Raw genomic sequence first — 18,517 nt, 5'->3', positions numbered from 1 at the left:
CTTGTGAATCTCACTCTCATTCACTGAATCTGACACTTATTAATTTTTCAAGACTGGGTGGCTTTTCCCTGAACTGGGGTTATATACATATTCTCCCATGGCCAGTTATTATGTGGGTGCTAGGGACCCAAAAGGAGGTCCTCACTCTGCCAGTGAATCATCTCTCCAGCCTAAAGGGTGTTTTTGAATTCATCACATTTTCTGATCCAAGGGCATTCTTTCACCTGTCTCTTTCCTGGCTCTATTTCACCTCTGTACAAGGTCACATGGTTCCTGGTGAAACTGACTTACCCATATTTTTCAGCCAGCTCCCGTGCTTGTCGCTCATTGACTTCCCTTTGGTCCAGCAGGTCTGCCTTGTTGCCAATTAATACTATATCTGGGTTTTCACAGTAAGCATTTGCCTGCAGTTGGCCTTGGTAAGGAAGCAGAGGGAAGCAGTGAGTTAGTCACAGACAACAGATGTCAAAGGCTGCTTCTACTCCAGATTCCTAACCCAGTTGGTCATCTGCAGCTTTATTGGCTACTAGTACCTATCAGCCTTGTCATCTCCTCCGCTCAATCATTTTTTCTTTTAATCTATAAAATGAAGCTGATACCCCACAGATTACAGAGAGCAGCACTGACAGACAGGTACACAGGAAATACCTGAATTGATACCTTAAACATGCTTTCCTACACCAGTGAAAGTGCCCTCTGACCTATGTGGCTTCCTGCCCTCAGATTCTCAGATATAAATGGGGATGGTAAAACACGATTTTCATGTACGTTCATTTGCTTGTTCCATTAGATGGCAGTTCTCATCCCTTCTCCTGACATCAGAGTGATGATCTCTGAAATCTTTGAAAAACCAGAAATTCATGTAGAAACAAGTTGAACCTAACTAATATTCTTCTCTTTCTTTAGGCAAACCTGTCTCTGTCTCTGTCTCTGTGTGTGTGTGTGTGTATGTGTGTGCTGTGTGTGTGTATGTGTGTGTTCATGGGAAAGAGACAGAGAGAGAATAACTAAGTAATAAAGAAAGGAATGAAAGAAGGAGAAAGGAATATAGAAGTGAGAAAAGAAAGTGAAGGGAAAGTGAGACCAGTCCATGTGTGTTTTCCACCTCACTGTAGCCTGTATGTGCCATGTAGCCAAGACTGGAAGAAGCACACAGATTTATCCAGTAATATCAACGATCAGAGTGGTAGAAACTCAGTGGTTATTAGACATGGCAATTAATTATTGTAAATCCCAATAATATATTCCTGAAGACTTGAGGGAAAGGACCATCTGCCTTCAAAAAACAGCAAACAAACCATTCTTTGAAAGAATCTAATAATCTTACTATTTCCTGGTCTCAATAGAATCTAATCATAGTACCAGAATTTGGATAAGGACATACAACATTCAAAGGAAATAAAGACAGATCCTAAGGTAAACACTAATTTGGAGAGGCAATTATAAAAGGCAGGATTTGTTGATACTTTCCCTATTGGCTGCAACTGGTTACTGAATTCACACTCAAAACACATATAAAATTTTACCTATCACTCTATTTAGTTATCAAGCTTCTGTAATGTGTTGTAATGAGTAGAAATATAGCAATATAGACATAGGCAGAAATAGGTAGAGGTTAAACATCTATAAAGTGCCAGGAAAGAACAAAACCTTGCACTGGAACAAAGGGGTGGAGCCTTTTCTTTCCCGGTGCATGCAATCTAGGCTGGGAATAGTAAATGACACAAGTAAATGTAGGAATCTGTAAAGATGTTGGGTGGCCACAGTGTCCAAATGGTCTGTTTAGTGTTCCAGAACACATAGTGAACATCATTGAAAGAATCTAATAATCTTACTATTTCCTGGTCGCAATAGAATCTAATCATAGTACCAGAATTTGGATAAGGACATACAACATCAGGTGGAGTAGCAGGTCAGAAAAGTCCTCTCCAAAGAGAAAAAATAAGGTCTCGGCAAAATCTTGGGAAGGAAGGAAGTAGCACGGGACTTTCAGCTGCAGAAGTGAAATCCAGGCAGAGGGGATGACAGGGGCAAATGGTTTCAGGCAGGAGTGGGCTTTTCCACCCTGGGAGTCTGTGTGGCTGGGGGATAGTGATTGGAGTCTCAGGAAGAAGAAACAGAGAAGATAGCCAGGCTTCAGTGTTCATGATGTAGCTGAAGGACTTTGGCTTTTATTCTAAGCTAAATACGAATCATAGACTCCAAAGGGTCGTAGGAAAGGAGCTGGAGTGGAGGCTGGAGAGTTTATTTGTTTCTGTGAGTGCACATATGTTTGCACACAGATGCGTATATAGATGTTTATGCACATATACTTGCTTGCCTTTCTGGACCAGAATTCACAATCATGCTATTCTTCAGGTATTGGATGTCTATCTGCTGATCTCCTGGATTTAATTGCTATCTAGGAAGCCCCAGGAAACCTCCTGTCTCCACCTAGTGCTGGGAGTACAGGTGCATCCTATTGACATTGACATTGTTGGTTTTTTTTTTTTTTTTTTTTTTTTTTTTTTTTTTTTAAACATGGGTTCCTGAGTATAAGTCCTCATGCTTATATGGCATTTTATTGATAAAGCATCCTATTCATCCTCCTTTAGCAACATTTTGTTCAAGTAAAACCTAGCATGGGCATGAGCTGTATGATTCCCACCCCATGCCTTATCAACATGGCTGAATATTCTCCGGAGTAGTTCTTAGTCTAGTTAACCCTTTCCTCCATCCTTGAATATGTCTAGGGGATAGCATCCCCTCCCAAGAAACATTTTGGATGTTCTCTGTATCTTACCTAATCAAGTCTAATACCATATATGTTATCTTTCTCCTTGTAAAACATCTGTAAGACTAACTAGACAAGGGAAACTAATGCCTTCTTAACTAGAACATAAAGAATAAAGACCTTAATAGTGAGATAGTCACATAAGCTTTCTCTAAGAAGAACGTCAAAGAAAAACAGTATTTTAATACATGCTGGTAATTGAAACAAGTCACCCCTCTGGAGAGGATACAGGCTACACTATGCTTGTGTCTTTCAGAGTTCACTTGTGGCTGCATCCCACAAAGCAAACAAGCCAATAGAGATGCCGAGTTTTGAAGAAGCTGCCCACATGTATTACCCAACCCACTTACTCATCCAGTTTCTGACATTCAAGAAGCTCTGTTGACTGGTGAGGTCAAACATTAGCAAGAAGCCCATGGCATCTCTGAAGAAGGCAGTGGTGAGACTCCGGAACCTGTCAATGAAGCACAGTGACTGTTTCTCAGTCCACAAACTAACAATCAAGGGCAAACAGACATACAAGCCATGTCTGTGCTGAGCCCTTATCATACTTGGTGAACACATGAGACTAGGCCAGAAGTAGCTGTAGGGCAGGGAGGAAAGATTTGCTTGCAGATGTTTTTTAAATACCCTTTCCCGGCTTTATGATGCCATGACACTAATACAGAGTTACATTTAATCACCAACTGGCCATAGCAACCTCTTGGAATTGTTTTCGTTTTGCCTTTCAGCATCCTTTGGTCCACAATTAAAGTCTTAGCCTATTAGTAGTGGATTTTAACTTAGGCTTTTCAGATTTTCTTGTCTGTGCACAGAAGAAAAGCAGACACATAATTAGGCTGAGAGTGACATCCCCAGAGAGCCTAAGAAGCATACCACAGCTCAGCAGCAGCTAGAACTGAAAAGGATGGTAAACTCTCTTTAAAGGACTTTTTGGGGGTGAAATTTTCCCTTAGGTGGGTGTGGGAATCCCTCACAGAATAGGAAGAGGATCTGGGGGATGAGCGACGAACTAAAAGAAGAAGAAGAAGAAGAAGAACAACAACAACAAAAAACCTCAGGAGATGGAGAGAGGAAGTGAGAATATTCATCTATGGCAGAGGACTGAAAGTAAACTCTTGTACAAATGGTAAGATATACTCTCATGGACCCTTTCCCTGGCCCTGCCCTGACTTCTGTAGTAAAGATAAAGATGGGCTGAGGGACACAATGATATCAGCACAGGGCAAGACTAGAAAATGCACCCAGGGACCAATGACTGTTTGAAGTTAACAATGGAGTTTCAGAAATGCACATAGCTCTGAAATAGACAAATACAGATTTGCTCTCCTCAATGGTTTCTGAATTTTTGGTCTTTCATTTCTGCTTTATAAATATTTCAGGTTGGTGTTCTCAGAGTTCTGCTCTCGAGCCATCTCAACGGATGCATGCACACTGGGGGAAACCATTTATTTCCTTGGTTTAGCTGTAGCCTGTACGTTGAACAGCCCAAGACATGTAGTCTTAGCTTTTTGCTGCCCTTCGCACATGTGCATCAGAGATTTCCCACATAGACAAAATCCAGGCATTTCTTGCATCACATATCATGAACTAAACTGCTCCTTCCTGTCTTCCTTTTCAGCCAAGGGCATCCTCTACCTGTTGGAAGGTCCTAGTCTCTTTCCTCCATCCTGTGACCAGTTTTGGAAATCCCTCATTTCTTCCTGCTTATTTTGTGATTTTTTTTTCCCCTAACAACATTTTTAATGACTATGTATGGCTCTTAGGATAGCCCCAAAACACCTCATTAAGCCAAACAAAACAAAACAAAACAACAATAACAAAAACTGTTCTCAATTGTTGCCTACCCACAGGCATGCTAATCTCTTAGTTCTGAGAAAGTTCACTGTCCCCCTGCTGAGCTCTCTCCCATGCTGGTTGTTCAGTGGGTTGTCTCACTAATGTTTCCTCTTCCTCTGCTTGTCCTTTTGCCTGGATTACACTCCCTCATGCATTGTGTATGAGTGTAAAGTAAGAGTGGAATCTCCGCTCACTCCTGGAGCCTTATGAGAACCACCTTTTCCTGGAGGGCTCACTTACCGCCTTCCACCTTCCAGCTTCCTGCTGTTGTCCTGGGGCCATGCTGAGATTGACTGTTGTCTACACTAATCTGTAAGCTCCAAGGAAAACGGAGCAGTGTTTCCAATTTAGAACACAGTCTAGTTTCAATGCCCAGAACTTGATATTTACTTATAAAGTGAATTTTGATATTAGAGAAAAATAAGGAAAAGACAGAATATGGTATACCAAGATCCAATATTTTTATAGAATTTAAATAACATCAAAAGAGAGTTACTTTGAAATATGAGGGGCGAGATAAAGCACTCATTTCTATTACGGAGCATTGCCATGGTGCCAAAAGGTGTATTTTGAAGGTCTAAACTATCACTTGTTTTTATCCATGCAGGTCTGTCTCTGCCATTGCCTGGGAGTCCTTAGAGATCACGGGGAATCTGCAATATGGATCTCTGCAGAAAAGCTGAGCTAACAGAACCATTTCTTATTTCTTATACTCTGTGGCTGAGAAAATTGATCTTTGATACGTATGTGTGTGTGTTTGGAGGACAACTGTGTGTTATTTTCCTCGTTGCCCAGAGCACATACCAAAGCAATGAAAAAGCATGCTTCTGACTGAAGCAAAAGGTTCTTCACCAACAGAGGCACAGACAGGACACTGTTGCTGTAGTACAGGATATCATCCTGGACCATGTATCCTTTGTTACCCCTTTTTCCATTACTCCCTGGAAGATTTGTGCAACTGATACCCAGTCACATGCCCTCCTCTCCCATCTCATGTAGTCAATGACTCAGCAGGGTGGGGAAAGTTAAGACCACAGATCACAATAGAGCCCCAAGTCAGACATCTTCTTATCCTTTCTCCCTTGAGAGGCAGAAGGGCTGGACCTTTTATGTTCACACAGGATTATGTAGTTTCCTGCTTTCTCAGAATTGACTCTTATCAATGACCATAACCCTTACCCGGATTATACTGTCAGATGCCCCAAGGCATAGGGCTGAGGTCTGTGGTATTGTTTACATAGTTGCTTAGCTACACCTTATATCCACAGCATACAAAATTCTCCAGGGATGAATAAGGCAGGAGTTACTCAGACAGCTCCTCCCATTCCCTGCTTGCCCCACAAGACAGCTGTATTAAGGGGACAGATGAGAGCAGTCGGCTATCATGCAAGGCTGACATCTCATGTGCGAGGACATATGGAAGCACGTTTTTTTGTTTTTTTTTTCATATTGCCTCTTCAAAAATGAATTAAATTGGTCTATAAAACATACATCTTCATGACAACAAAGCTGACACATGAAAAGAGACTCTTATGAAGGATGGCTTCAGAATAACCAGCAGTGTTGAAGGGTGTGTGTAAATGGAATTCACAGTCAAAAAAGCTAACAGAGAGGGCCCAGCACCTCTCCTGGCGTTTACACTCGCTGAAAGCGAGAACATTTTGGATGCATTTCAAAAATATGGGTGTTTACAAGCATCAGCATTCAAAGACATATGATGCTGAAGCAGGGGCAAGATGTCACCTACATATCTTTGCTGTCATTCTGCTGTCACTTTTACTTAATCTGATAGTTGAGGGTTTTATTGAATTGGGGTCTTTAACACTTGAAAACTTTGGGTCCCAAAGAAACAAGTTTTCATTGAATAATGGACTGTCACTCCAAGCTCCGAACAACCAGTGCTACTGGGTATTGTTTGTTATTTTGCATAGGACAGAGGAGATGATGCTGAAAGACTAAAAGGAATTGTGCCCTTACACAGCTCACAGCTTTGTTGGGATGAGATGGCCACAAGGAGAGTTGGTAAAGTGGCAGAACATAGGTATCACTTGTTTTCAAAAGAAAGTAGAAGTTGCTTACTGGCTTCACTGGGAAGGTAGAATTTGAGCCAGGGCTGGTGGAAGGAGATGAGGGAAGGTGGGAAAGATTTTAAAGTGTCTAGGACTGAGGAGATGGCTCAGTGTATGATAATATGCATGACACACAAGCAGACTCCATCTTGGATCCTCAGAGCCCACACAAAGCCAGACATAGTAGTGGGCACCTTTAATCTTGGTGCTTCTTTAATGAGCTAGGACGTAGGGACAGGGGGACTGCCGGAAGCCCATGATCCAGCTGGCTTGGCATGTGCATCAGTAAATAGCAGGCAGGAGCCCTTGTCTCAAACAACATAGAAGATGAAGACCCATACTCTTACATTCCAGGCATGTTATGGTACGTGCATACTCATAGTCACACTCATGAGCATGTAAACATGCCCACATATATACATACATCATACATAATACATGTGAAAATACACATACCATACACAGATGTATACAGAGTCCAAAGAGATACTCTAGATATTACGCAATGGTGTGAGTCAAGTCTGAGCAAGAAAAGGCTGTTACCCAGCAAGTGGCAAAGATTCTGGGTGGAAGAATAGAAAGACAGGAAGGGCGCAACGCTGTCCTTCAATGCTGTCTGTGATCAGCTTTTGCAACAGTGCTAATTCCCCATCTTCACTAGAGTAAATCTGGAGAAGTTTTCTTCCACTAGGAAGTATGAAGATTTATGTAAATCTCATTGCTGTGATCTGCACTAACTATACATTTCCAGTGTAGATAATGAACTAGAAATCACGGACTTTTATTTCTTGATACAAATGTCCATTAGTTGTTTTGTTCTGTTCATTTGTTCAGTTTTTTTGAGACAGAGTTTCTCTCATTCGATAACCAAGACTGGCCACAGACTTGAAGCAATCCTCCTGCCTCAGACTCCTATTGTTATAGGAATGAACTATCACACTGGGAATAGGTATCTATTTTGAAATTGGCAGAGAAGCTGGATATCATTTCTTTTTGAGGTTCATTTTTCAATGTTTTCTAAGGTATAGGTAGCTAGAAATAAAGTAATTTCCTGTTACCGCTCTTGTCCAGCAGTGTCCCAAAGCTGCAGATGTACCTTAAACGCTTTTCCTGAAGCTCCATCTGCTCCTTGTGTGTCATAAACCTGGAAAACACAATGCTTCCCAGTTAATATTGCCTTGGATTCTGTCAACATTCTACTTCTCCCGGTTCACTCAGCATGTTTTTGTTGATTACGATAATCAAAGTTCATAGTGCAGAATAAATATTTGCTTTATTTTCTCCTGAAGTATCACATATATCTCACTTTTAAATGTCAAGTACAGTTTGATTTTCAACACAGTTTGGGCATACTGCAGACTTAAATTAGACACCTTCTGTCATTTCCTCACGGAGGCAGCAGGCATCAGATTAGGACTCCTGCATGAGGATCAAACACCAACTTTTCATTGCAACTTTGAGCATTCTTTATTTTATTGGCAAATTGAGACCATAACTGTTCTATTCTACAGTTGTAATAGACTTAAATAAAATTCCAAATGGAAAAAAACATTTTACACAAAATTTGCTTTACAAGTACCTGTGTACATTTTAGCATAGAATGGACCCTCAAAATGAGTTAGGTTGAAAATGTACACTGAATTTCTCAATGGGTTGAGATGAGAGACTTCAACCTCTGTCTTTTACCCCCTTCTTTTGAGGGTCTTTGTGGATCATATTCATGGCTTAGTGGAAATTCTTTTATGGATACCTTTAAAAAAAAAAAAAGATTTCTACCTAGATTGGTAGGTGTTGCTAAAAGAAGTCAGAGGAATTATGGGAGTGCTGGAAAGAGAGATGCCCCTAGCCTATTGGCTCTCAGATAAGGAAAGGATTCAACTTTTCACGCAGTGGCTTTCCACCAAGCATTTCCTGTGGGATTTATGACATCAACTGGAAGGCACAGTCATCTTGGCAGTCAAGAATACCATGGGTGGCAGGAAATCTGGCTATGCTTATGTGCCTATGCTACATGCCTCACATGTCACAATATCCTTCTTGCTGTCATTAGTGTCTAGCATAGGAGGAGGAAGTGGTGTTGTGATTCTCACTTAGGCTCCCTTACCATGGAAAATAGCGTGGATGGGTCTCACATTCTGTTCATAACAAGCCAGTGATTGATGGCTGAGGCTACACAGAAATAAAAATGCAGCAAGAACGTACAAATCTCATGTTCCAGCTACTTGCCAATCATACTTTTTAACCTCTCTGTTAGGAGTACGGAAGTAAGACCTTCAACATCTAAGGAATTTACCTCAGGCCAATGAGGTAATGCTTCTAGTACTTTAATAAATCAAAATCTGAAAGATCCTTAAAGAAATCTTAGAAAACACATCATCCACAAAATAAAAAAAAATTATTGTGGTATTGTGGTTCCTCATATACTTTTGAAGACAAAGGATAGTGTCACTCAATAGTTTTCTATCAAAAGGTTATTGGTAGTTGAAAAAGTAAGAAATAATGCCCTGAGGTTATGAGTTGCATATGATAAAAAAACAACAGACGTTTTAAAATGCAATAAACACAGCTTGCCAATTCTTATTTTGTATAAGAGACTAGGTAGTAAGGTTAATAGTGTACTTAAAAACTTACCACACGTTTTTCCCGAAAATCTATTCCTACTGTAGTGATGAATTTGGGATTGAATTTATTGTCCGTGTATCTGTAAAGAAATGTTGTCTTCCCTACTCCTGAGTCTCCAAGGGCCAGGAGTTTAATCAGATAATCATAGTCTCCATCAGTCATAGTGATGGTCTTGGCGGGCCTGTGTAGAAAAAGAAGTGTGATATAGTCAAAGCCGACTCCCTTTGCCTGTTTTCAGAATATAACATACATTTAATTAATGGCGTCAGCATCAAAAGCCTCTATTGTGCCAAAATGCTGAAATAAGTTGGCCAAAGCAGCTTTATGCATGAGGGTCTGCCTGTCGTTTTGTTACTTTACAATGTGTCATGTAACATCAAGCATCTGTAACCTAGACATTGGCACCACAGTAAAAGAAGTTAAAAAGTCAAGGGCATTTGTTTCCAAAACAAGACTCTGGAGGATGAGGGGTGTGCTGGTGGGGAGGAAAGGGGAATACAAGAACAGAAACTTCACTAGGAAGTGGAGGAGCAAAGGTAGGGGGCGACGGAAATTGCATGCAGAATGAAGAAGCTGGAGAGTTTTCTGTCTAATAATGAAGGAGAAGGCGTCTATTATGTTCACACAAAATATTCCTTCTTAGTCTTAAGAATTCATCAATTGGTATGAGGCCCTTTGAAAACACTGATGTGGCATCCTGAAGCAGCAACTATTACACATCTTCCCTCCTGGAACTAGCAGGCCCTTTCCCCCAGAGTCTGTGCTGAGCTGCACAGTAGCAAATTGCAGGCCATGAGAGAGAAGAGGAGCTATTGCAAGGTGTAGTTTTAGCCATTCCAGGAAGAAGTGTTCTATCTGCATGGGCACCTTCCCATCCTTTCTTCAGTATATAAGCCCCTCCTATGTGGATATGATGATTGTGACTGTAGACCAACCCAAAGCCAGTGCAAATGCATCTGCAGCAGTCATTGCAAGGTGGACAGCACGCTCATCTGAATGACACCATCCTCTATTGTTGGTGAAGTTCACACAATGATTGGAGATTTGCTACAACTTTCTGATTTATCTGTCTATCCTACAAACAAAGAGGGAGGCCCATGAAGACTTTGCTAACATGAAAAGCATTGGTTTATTATGTGAAAAAGAAGATTTTCCTACCTATGAACATGCAGGAGACATTTTTATTATTTGAGACAGCCTATTCTACAATGATTAAAATTATATTTCGATAACAGCCTACTATATGAGTAAAACACACTAATAATTTTCCTTAAATATAAAAATGGCCTGGTGGTACAGGTCTATAATTCCAATTGTTTGGGAGGCTGAGGTGGAGTTTCCTTCTGGGTAACTTCACCTGATCATGTTCCAAAGTAAGAAAAGGAATAGGAATATATCTCAGTAGCATGACACATACATGCATATATGAGACACTGGGTTCCATCCAAACCACTGCTGAACAACTGAGAAGAGAATACATATAATTTATGTGTAAATAAACTTAATCCAAAATGCTTTTACTGTGTCATTTTGGGTAGTGGTTCAAGATAAAAGACATTATGTCCTTGGGTAAAGGAATTCATAAAGATAATGACCTACTTATCAAATAATTAATTACTTATCAATTAATAATCATGATTAAATTGCTTTGGAGATTTATATCTTTTAAATAGAACTAATTGCTCAAATCTAAACCATATTGCTTTTGCTAAATAGGACTAAATTGATTGTGAATATGTGGTTTTTTTTTAATCAAAAAAATTTTTGAGATAAAATAATTCATATTGTTGCCCTTAAAATTTTCCTCCCTGGTAATTTACCTTTGTCTTAGGGTAGAGTCTTTCTGATTGTAAAAGTTTGTTTTCTTTTTTAAACTATCTAGACAATGTATGATCATGTCTTAAGAAGCAAGTGCCGCTCTCAGTGGCTAGTCTTCCTCAATGAAAGGACCCAGAGAACCTTAGATGCAGGATGCCTCTTGGACATGTCTGCTGTAAGTGACTGCCTAGGTATATCTAGTCTGACACTGGCTGGCTCTAAATATCCTGCCAGAGTTTTATAGTTGACTCTGCTGCTGCTCCCAGTCTTTGAGCCTCAGTGGTCCCCAAATACAATGATGCTCTCTACTGAAGGCCTGCCTTCCCACCTCCGGATCTTCTCTGTGAGTAGCAGTTTACTATGGGGATGTTAATTTCCTCTGGGAAAGGGAGAACTTAAATTTATTCTAAGACAAAGATCACTACTGCCAAAATCTTTTCTTGGTGTAAACCACAGAGGAAAAAAAAAAAAAAAAAAAAAAAAAACTAGAGCTACTGCCTCCCTAAATAGAAGGTAATTCTGGAGGGTGTTATGGTTCTTTGGAAAAACACAAAGGTTGACATTACTCAAAGGGGTGTGTCAGCATGATCTAAATTTTACTTTCAGGTTCCTGTGTTATTTCATTTTATTGCTGGCAATCATAAGAGAGACTAAATCTCAAACAAATCCAGTGAAGTCAGAGCATAGGTGATGGACACAAAGGTAAAACTCCCAAAAGATATCCATCACTGTCTAGTTTCTAGCAAAGCCCGTGTGTATTTAGAAGGTGGGCATGAGTGTGAAGAGAGCCAAGAGAGCCAGGGATACAGCTTCCTTGGTCAAGTGCTTGCTGAAGATGAATAAAAGCCTGGGGTCCACCTCAAGCCCTGCATAAAACAGGTTGTGGTGGTGCAGGCTTGCAATCCCAGCACTGGGAGCTCAAGTCGAAAGGATCAGAAGTTCAAGACCATCTTAGGCTATGTAGTGAGTCTGAGTCCAGCCTGGGATATAAAAGATTCTGTTTTTAGAAAAAAAAATGAATTAAAAAAAAAACACAAAAGAAAAAATACAGCATAAATGTCCAGAGCAGAACACGGTTGATAAATGAGTGGAATGATCATGGTGTTTATAACCCAAAGCAGTAGCCTTTATGAACTATGGTGTTCAGTAGGACTTAGAGAAAGATTAACTAGCATGCAATCTTACAGCACAGCAAGAATCCAGACTAGGTGAGAACCAGGGACCAACCGCATGAGACCTTACTTCCCACTTAAAGTATGAAGCCATTAACCACTTGCCAAGTACGTGACCTAACGTGTCCCTGACTGGCAGCCAATTTACCCTCTGTTCACTGCATACAACCTGTCTGGGGGAAACAAGGCTGCCTCCAAGTGAAGATCTAATCCAGAGTCAGCAGTGTCGGCTACCAGGGAATAGTTTTACTGTGGCCCACATTACCTCTGCTCTATAAATGAAGAGTGATGGACACAACATGACATTTGACACAGATACCACAGAAAATGTGTACACAGCCTGGCCTGTGGAAAAAAATATTTAGTGTTTCCAGTGTGCTGTTTGACCTATTAAAATAGGAATTAGATGGTCTAATTTAAGTATCTCTTAAAAGCATTAATAATCTGTTCTTTCTTGCTGGTATTTATATATACACATTTATATCTGTCTAACTAAAATGTGTTTGGTTCACTTCTCTTTTTATTACATTATTCTCTGAGTCCTAAAATGATTGATGTAGATGTTCTTTCCTTGTCACGGTAAACACAGCAGCAGAAAAAGAAAGAAAGCCTTAGTAAGGTTTCCTTTTCTAAGAAATGGGATAGAAATTTATCTGGAAAAATAAATATAGTTGACACATTTAAAAAGCATTGTTCATTTCTGTTCTAAGATTGGTTATCTTGTCATTTTTTGGTTCCACAGATCTAAAAGGGAGAAAAAGTCAAACGATGGTGATGCTTCTGGGACCATGTCTGATTCTTTATCACATGTGGTCTTTATCACAGTGTCACAGCTACGTCACAGAGCCAGGAGGACAGAGAGATACAGAAGATGGGGCCCTGTGCCCAGAACACTTCATGGGACAGCAAGGGGGAAGGAAGAGGAGGAGAAAGATCTAAACTACACCACACCCACAGTTTCTGCAGAGTCTGAGGGGAGCAATACATGCACGTGATCACATGGACCTTGTTCAGATGTGAGCACACACCAATGGGGATGTAGACTTTCAGGAGAGACTACTAGTGTCTAACTGAACAAAATGCCAAGTATTCCCTTCATTTACTATATTAGAAACAGACTGGCAGATAAGTGTAGTCTTTACTCCTTGTCACATAAACTCATCTTTTTAACAGACAGACTACTACAGAAACCCAAGCCATTCAAAACACAGGGTTGTGGAGCCCAGTCCCAATGGATAAATCTAAAGCACACTCCTATACTTAAATCTTGGGGAATATTATAGAAGAGGGTACAGAAAGATTGTACGAGCCAGAGGAACAGGAAGTTTGATGTGAGATTATGTGTCATAAAGATATCAGAAGCCACATGCAAAGTCTCACCCATATGACTGCCCAAATGTGAACTTAACAAAGATTGCACCGACAAGAATGCCAAATTAGACTAGGAAAAGTCCAGGAGGCTTCAGTCCTATACAAGAATCTATAAGCAACTGAGTAAAGTTGGGAGCAAGAGAGGTTATCTCTAGAAAAGAGTACACCAATTGCCAGTGCCACATAGTCAGCCTTGAAACCATACATTTAAGAAACATTATATAGACTCAACAGGTTATGCTTAGGAATACACACACACACACACACACACACACACACACAGACACACAGACACACAGACACACAGACACGTACATATATAAATGCGATAAAATTTGATGAAGAGGCCATAAATATAAATTTGAAGGAAAGCAGGGAAATTGAATTACAATCTCAGAAATAAACCAAAATAAAAATGGGGAAACATTTTGTCTCTAAAGGAAAAAAATTGTATTTAATTGAAGAAAAAATAATCATAGAGATTAAGTTTTGAGAGAAAAAAAATTAAAAGAAATGGAATCCATGCTGGGCAGGGAGAAGGTAGAGATACTGTCCTTGTTGAGAGGAAGGTATTACCTCCTTGTAAGGGCTTGGACAATGAGTCTCATTCCTGACTAATTACAATAAATAAGGTTGCAACTTCTTTGTTTTAGCCTAATATTTAGATCCCTGTCTGAAATTACTTCTTTGTTCTAGCCTAAGATTTAGATTCCTGCCTGAAATTACTTCTTTTTTCTAGCCTAATGTCAGATTCCTGTCTGAAGCCTACTTTCTTGTCCTTGGCCAATGTTATAATCCTGCCAAGCAGCCCATTTCCTTGTCCTTGGCCCATGTCAGATTCTTGCCAAGCAGCCACAAAGGCTCTCCACCTCTCTTTTTTTGTATTTCATTAACAAGACTGAGCCTGTCTTAGGTCATTTTGATAAGAATGCCTTCCTTAACCCATCATGGAATATGCATTATCAAAAGCAATGCACTTCTGTCTTAGGTTGGTAAGGCTCTGTGCAGAGTCTTAGCCTTGGTTTGCCAGCCTGTTAATTTAATAACTCTGGGGGTCCATTTTTAGGTTCAAGCCATGTACTTTGGCTGCCAACATGTTGGTTTTGTTAAAGAAAAGCTTTAACATGATGGACAGGAATAAAAGTATTCCCAGGACAAAAAGGGCTAGCATGATCAAGCTTTATATACCACATTTGAAGCTTGACCAAAATAGAAATACTGACCTCTGGCCATGGGTAATTTTATCTGCAGTATCTACTGCATCAACTCTCAGCAGAGTAGCATTCTTGAAATTCATAAGCTCCCTATGTATCATTAAAACTTCCAGAGAGGTGTTAGAATTATATCAAATACACTGCAAGTGTCATTAAACTTCTTTCTAATTATAATGACTACCACTGTAAAATTTAGAACTGACATGAATCCAATTGTATTTGGCATAACACTCAAGATGGCTCCTTATCCTTAAATTCAGGAGTGTTATATCTTTTTTTTTTTTTTTTTTTTTTTTTGAGGGTTTTTTTTTTTTTTTTTTTTTTTTTTTTTTTTTTGGATATTTTATTTACATTTCAGATGCCATCCCCTTTCCCCATTTCCTCTCTCTGGAAAACCCCTATCCCATACCCCCTTCTCCTTTTTGCTTTTATACAATTTTTTTAATGTTAAACAATGGCTTTATAAATTTGGTAATGCTCAGTATCAATCAGAAGTGTAACCTAATACCCAACCTAGATATATCAACTATCTTTGACTGGTGGAGACATGTGAACATCTGCCTCTATCTGCCTCTATGTCTGGCCCCCCTCTCTCTTTCTCTCTCATCACCTAGCTCCTCCTCTCCTTATTCCTCCCACCTTAGCTCCTCCTACAAATTACCCTTCCTGTTAAAATAAAACTTTTCTCTCAAAATACAGTTAGAGCATAACTATACCAATTTATGTTATCTCTCCTAAATAAAAGACTTAGTTCTGAACCTGGCTTTTTTTTTCTTGGCTCTAGAATGAATGTCAACTGAAAACCATCCTCTCAAATCTTTTCTCTCAAAGTAAATAGCAAGGATTGGCTATGAGACTATAAGTTTTCAACCCCATCAGAAATCCAGAATGACTGAGTTAACTGAAATTATGGGAAGCACAAAGCATAGCTTCTAAAACATAGCCAATTTATAGAGACTGCTCAACACCTGGACAGTCCCTATACTACAGAACATTGTAGCATCCGATCTTCAGCCTTCTGGCCCAGGATCATCTGACAGACCTAGTGATGCAGAATTATTAAGGGCTGATTACTCTGTCTTGGCAGATATAATCAGTTGACTATTCTGCAAGTGTGTCCTTTTCTGGACAGTGATTTGTCTGTAGATGGAAAGAGGTAATTCTTGCCTAGTGGCTGTCTCACCACAATTGGAATAACTCCAAAGATGCTCAATTTCTTCTTAGAATCCAAGACAGGAAGCTGTCAGGAGCAGACAGGTCTCTAATCAAAATGAACATTAATACAGAAATGTTTGTAACATCAATTCTGTGGATTTCTGATGTTTTGAAAACCAACTATTTATGTAAGGCAATCTGGACTGTTGTCTGTTAACTCCTCTCATCTATTTCTAAATAAAACACAGAAAACACCCTAACAATAAACTCAAAGCCATGAATTTGCTATAGGCCCTTAACTCACAGGCTAACCATATCAAATCAGTTAAAAAAGTTAAAGAAGGACTGTGTCTAAGCCTTGTATTCCTAAATGGATTATACAGACACAATGCCTATGATAGTAACAATATTCAGCTCACTTTTATATTAATAAGAAGCTCGTACCAATGAAAACCTTAAATTTGAAATCAAAGTAAATTTTTTACCATTTAAGAAATATAACTTCATCTTAATAACAATGGTGCAGAAGATACCATAGAAAATATCAACACAACTGTCAAAGAAAATGCAAAATGCAAAAAGTTCTTAACACAAAATATCCAGGAAATCCAGGACACAATGAGGAGATCAAACCTAAGGAAAATAGGTATAGATGAGAGTGAAGATTCACAACTTAAAGGGCCAGTAAATATCTTCATCAAAATTATAGAAAACTTCCCTAATTTAAAGAAAGAAATGCCCATAAACATACAAGAAGCCTATAGAACACCAAATAGACTAGACCAGGAAAGAAATATTTCCCCTCAGAATAGAGTTGTGATATACCCCACATTGGGGAAGTCTTTCCCCTCAGAGCTGTAACACAGGCCTCATCTGAAATTAAAGGCATCCAGGGATGTTGGACCTTATTGCTGCAGTTTTGCCCAAAAATTTTCTGGTGTTTTTCCATTCAGTTAATTTGAGTAGATTAAGAATTTGTCAATTAACATGGCTTATTCAAAATCTACTCAATTCATTCACAGTCACTCTGTAATGGCTGTTCTTGGTTGTTAATGTGACTACATCTGGAATTAACTATAACCTAGAAGCTGGGTACACCTGTGAAGGATTTTTTTTAATTAAAAATTAATTAAATTACATTTAACTTAAATCAGTTGAAGTATAAAGATCCGCCATTAAGCCAGATCTTTTGAGGTGGGAAGATCTACCTTTAAAGTGTACCACACCTTCTGCTGGCAACCTAAACAAGGATATGGAAGAAGGAAGGTTGCTCTCTGTCCGCTTGCTTTTGCTTGCAAAGCCATTCCTTCACTGGCATTAGAGCCCACGTCATGAGACATCCAGCCTCATAGACTTCAGCTACTGCATGGTAAATAGCCAGTTTTAGACTAGCTGTACCAAAGCCTGTTTGCCATCCCAATAAGTTTAGCTATTCATCCATTATGTTCTGGTCCTCCCGAGGATGCTGACTAACACACGCTGTTTCCCGGCCCATGTCATTGGTTACCTCCAGTTCTTATACTTCACTAAGGGTAATACCTGGTGATTTGATACCATCCAACACAATGTTTATGTAAATCGGATGTTTCCTAAAGGAGGCAAACTGTGACTATAAAGAAAAATATTCTATTTACACTTCAAAAAGGCAATTACAGTAAAAATAGATAAAATATGCATCGGTAGAAAAGGAATGTTTGAGACAGCCTGAATGATAAGATAGGAAAATAATACCTAACAATAGTTATTACATCTTACTCACTGGGCACTATTGTAGCCATTAAACTTTAATGGTTTATAATCCTGCCACAACTCAATTCCTGTCAAGTTTTAGCTGTCTTTTTCTTCCTTCAGAATTAACAAACTAATTCTAAAATAAACAAATGCCAAGACTGTGGGATAATCAAAACAATTTTTAGTCACAAATATCAAAGTTGGAGGGTCCTTGCTTCCCACTTTGAAAACACTCCAGTAGATTAAGCTTGAGATTAAGTATAAACATATTAGTTTTAAAATCTTAATTCTGACAAATGTGCTCAGATACCCCAGTGAAGAAAAAACAGTGTTTAAACAGCTCTGGACATTGTATGTAAAATACCACTAAATGGGACTTTAGCCCATATAGGAAGTAGGGATATGAAATTCTTAGATAATAACATGATTTCTTAGATCTGATACCAAACTTACTCATAAAAAAAAAAAAAAAAAAAAAAACAAGAAATAGGTTAAAAAAAAAAAACTTTTGTTTCCAAAGATACCACAGAAATGAAGGCACATCACACAGACAGAGAAAAAAATCTTTGCAAATCATATATGAGGAAGGAATTCTCTTCCTCCTCTTCATCTTCCTCCTCCTCCTCTTCCTTCTCTTTCTCCATCTCCTACCCCCTCTCTAACACACACACCCACCCCCACACACAGTATCTTTCTACATATTTACAACTTTGTAACTTAACAACTAAAACAAAAGCAAGAGTCTTAAATGGG

General features: G+C 39.2%; 1 protein-coding gene across 5 annotated transcripts in view; it reads right to left on the bottom strand.

The window, feature by feature from the left end:
• The window catches only part of Rab27b (RAB27B, member RAS oncogene family), a 162,272-nt gene that overhangs the window by 7,384 nt on the left and 136,371 nt on the right, over positions 1-18,517 (bottom strand). For 4 of the 5 annotated variants that reach the window (XM_034518289.2, XM_076912493.1, XM_076912492.1 and 1 more), the window contains 4 exons: positions 9,313-9,484; positions 7,740-7,825; positions 3,124-3,227; positions 292-415 (listed from right to left, as the gene is read on the bottom strand). In XM_034518289.2, the coding sequence (XP_034374180.1) occupies positions 292-415; positions 3,124-3,227; positions 7,740-7,825; positions 9,313-9,465 (467 nt within the window). In that variant the 5' untranslated portion in view covers positions 9,466-9,484. The remainder of the gene's footprint in view (positions 1-291; positions 416-3,123; positions 3,228-7,739; positions 7,826-9,312; positions 9,485-18,517) is intronic. The other variant, XM_034518290.2, reaches the window with a different exon arrangement.

The sequence above is a fragment of the Arvicanthis niloticus genome, chromosome 14 (assembly GCF_011762505.2).
Source record: "Arvicanthis niloticus isolate mArvNil1 chromosome 14, mArvNil1.pat.X, whole genome shotgun sequence".
NCBI lineage: Eukaryota > Metazoa > Chordata > Mammalia > Rodentia > Muridae > Arvicanthis > Arvicanthis niloticus.
Note: the sequence above shows the minus strand (reverse complement) of the source record. Positions and strands in the feature narration are given on the sequence as shown.